This window comes from Lissotriton helveticus, chromosome 6, assembly GCF_964261635.1.
Source record: "Lissotriton helveticus chromosome 6, aLisHel1.1, whole genome shotgun sequence".
Lineage (NCBI taxonomy): Eukaryota > Metazoa > Chordata > Amphibia > Caudata > Salamandridae > Lissotriton > Lissotriton helveticus.
In genome coordinates, this window is record NC_136067.1 from 2,128,652,489 (window position 1) to 2,128,655,307 (window position 2,819).

Sequence of the window (2,819 nt, forward strand, 5' to 3'; positions counted from 1 at the left end):
AGTCAAGCATCAGTCTCAACAGTGAATCTCATCTCCCTCAACCCCCAGGGGCCAGTCAATTAAACCGCATGGGTTCTACCCCCAACCAAGCCTATGAGACCACCTTCCCTTGAACCATCCATGCCATGCTCATAAATGTACCATCTGGAACATGGGTTCTGCGTTTCAATGAATGTTGTTGACTCAGACAATTGACTGCGTGCCTTTCATGAATGACAAACAATCATTACAGGGTTTCCTTATTTTTTAGGTTCAGAGTGAAGCGTAGGATGGAAGTCCGAAGCCGCAGAAGCTAAACCCTGGCAAATTATTCATTCTCTAAGGAGGAGAGCCAGGATGGACGGCAGAAACCAAACCAAGGCAACTGAATTCATTCTCTTAGGTTTTTCCACTTCACCACATGTGAAAATTGTGCTATTTGTGGTGTTCTTAATCATTTTCCTTTTTACTGTCAGTGCCAACAGTTTCATCATAGCGGTTATTCAAGCAGATTCCCAACTAAGCTCTGCAATGTACTTTTTCCTTCTCAACTTGTCATTTTTGGATATTTGTTTTTTATCAACAAATATCCCTACTTGCCTGAAAGGCTTCCTGGTGGAAAAAAACATCATCACATACTCTGGATGTGTTATTCAAATGTACATTGGTGTCTCATTGGGTATTACCCAATGCATCCTTCTGGCAGTCATGGCGTGGGATCGCTACATCGCCATCTGCAACCCCTTGAACTATCAGCGCATTATCAACAAGGCCGTCTGCATCAAACTTACATTTGCTACCTGGGTCAGTGGATTTGTTCTCGCTACAGTGAATGTGTCATTCACAATGACAGTACCTTTATGTGGACACAACAAGATCAACCATATTGTATGTGAATTAGCAGCTCTCTTACGTTTAGCGTGTGTAGACATCCGCTTAGAAGAGATTATGTTCTTTGTGGTTTCTCTGGTTGTCTTTATGGCTCCCATGACATTAATTATCTTTACATACCTCCACATCCTCTCCACCATCCTGAGAATGCCTGCATCTGGGAGACGCAAGGCTTTCTCTACCTGCGGCTCCCACCTGACTGTGGTTATACTGTTCTATGGGACACTGATTGTGATATACATGACTCCCAGGTCAATGATCTCATCAGAAAATGAAAAGGTCATCTCTGTGTTCTATGGATTGGTTACTCCAACCCTAAATCCACTCGTTTACACCCTGAGGAACCACAAGTTGAAGGGGGCAATGAGAAAGCTGCTTATCAGAAAGATAGCCTGGCTACGACCTTAGATTTAATTGTCCGAATACAAAGAGGAGCTGCTCCATACTAGAAGGGTCACCATGCAAGATGGCCCCTGCACCTCCCATATCCTTACATTCTAGAGATTCTATTATACATTAAAACATTCCAGGCCCCACCTCCTTGTCCTGTCATAGATATGCTATCTCTTCCCAGGCATCACCCCTCCGCACATGCAATGCAATACCCAAACTCTGGGGCTTCTTTACATGAGATAGCACAATACAGCATCAAGTAGCACTACCTACAACAATACTGCATTCTACTCTTTTTTTTGTTTTGCAGTTCTTTTTTTAAAGCTTTCAAGGGGAAGAGAGATAGCAATAGGTTACAACAGGTAATACAGTGCTCCACGCCAGCTGCCCTTAGCTGACAGAAAAAACAAGGCCTTGTATGGTAAAAAAACAGTGCAAAGTACAGTATCAGGTCTGGGCCGGGGGTAGTCAGGGAACGATGGGCAAGCCAGGGGTGGGGGGCATGATCAAACGGTGGGAAGGAAGGGGCAGAGGACACAAGAGAATGGAAGAGGCGATGGGCAGGAGAGAGAAATCGATGACAAATGGGGAAATGGGTCAGTGAGAGGTTAAAGATGGGCAAATAATGGACCTGGGGTGAAGAAGAAAACAGGGGAACAAAGTGGGAGTGCAGTTGTAGGACCTCAAGCAAGGGCAAGGCATAAGTCAGGAAGAATAGAAGAAAAGGGGAGGAGCAAAAGGGAAGAGAGGAGGGTTAGACGCTCAGGATGCAGCCCCAGGACCCAGGCGACACCGGCAAGCCTGCCATGATGTTCATGCTACAGGCCACACAGGACACTCAGTTCCCAGCCCCATGGAGGAAAGATACCCAAGTGCGAAGAAACATCTCTGTGTTATCTTGCAGATTGTAAATAATTTGTTCATAAGAGGCCTTTTGATACATTCACCATGCATGGGGGTGGGAGCGCCAGTCGTGGGTGGCATAGATGTTGGCGGTTGCCCGCGCTGTATTATCATTATTATTATTAGTAACATTTGTTAAGGGCACAGCTACCCCCAACGGGGTGTCCCGGCGCTATGAACCGCGGCAGCAAGAACCTCAACCCTGGAAGCCAGAGAATAGCCATGTCTTCAATTGGCCTCTGAACAGGGATTCGGATTTGAGCAAGCGGAGATTGAGTGGAAGGGAGCTCCACAATTTTGACGTGATCACTGCGAAGGCTCTACCTCCTTTTCTAACCCGATAGAATCGGGGAGGGAGTAGAAGACGGAGGGGGTTTGATCTGAGATCACGAGCAGAGTGGACTAACCTCAGTCCACCTCTGAGGTATCCTGGACCCCTGCCATTCAGAGCCCTGAAGGCAAGGACCAGGGCCTTAAACCGAATACAAGAGGCTATCGGGAGCCAGTGCAAGTTCTTGGGATTTTGCATACCAGCCTAGCTGCATCATTCTGAACAGTCTGCAACCGTTGAAGAAGATATGCCGGGGAACCCGTATATAGACTATTGGAGTAGTCTAGGTGAGTGGTAATAAGGGCATGCACTACGGTCTTCA

The 2,819-nt window shown here is 46.6% G+C and overlaps 1 protein-coding gene across 1 annotated transcript; it reads left to right on the plus strand.

Annotated features, from left to right (window-relative positions):
- The first annotated feature begins 336 nt into the window (after positions 1-336).
- Positions 337-1,278, plus strand: LOC144763097 (olfactory receptor 2K2-like). The gene has a single exon (XM_078648393.1). The coding sequence runs from the start codon at positions 337-339 to the stop codon at positions 1,276-1,278; it is 942 nt and encodes a 313-aa protein (XP_078504519.1).
- Positions 1,279-2,819: the final 1,541 nt, after the last annotated feature.

Bases quoted from the DNA above. Each gene is read 5' to 3' on its own strand.
- LOC144763097 (XM_078648393.1), top strand. From the start codon at position 337: ATGGACGGCAGAAACCAAACCAAGGCAACTGAATTCATTCTCTTAGGT.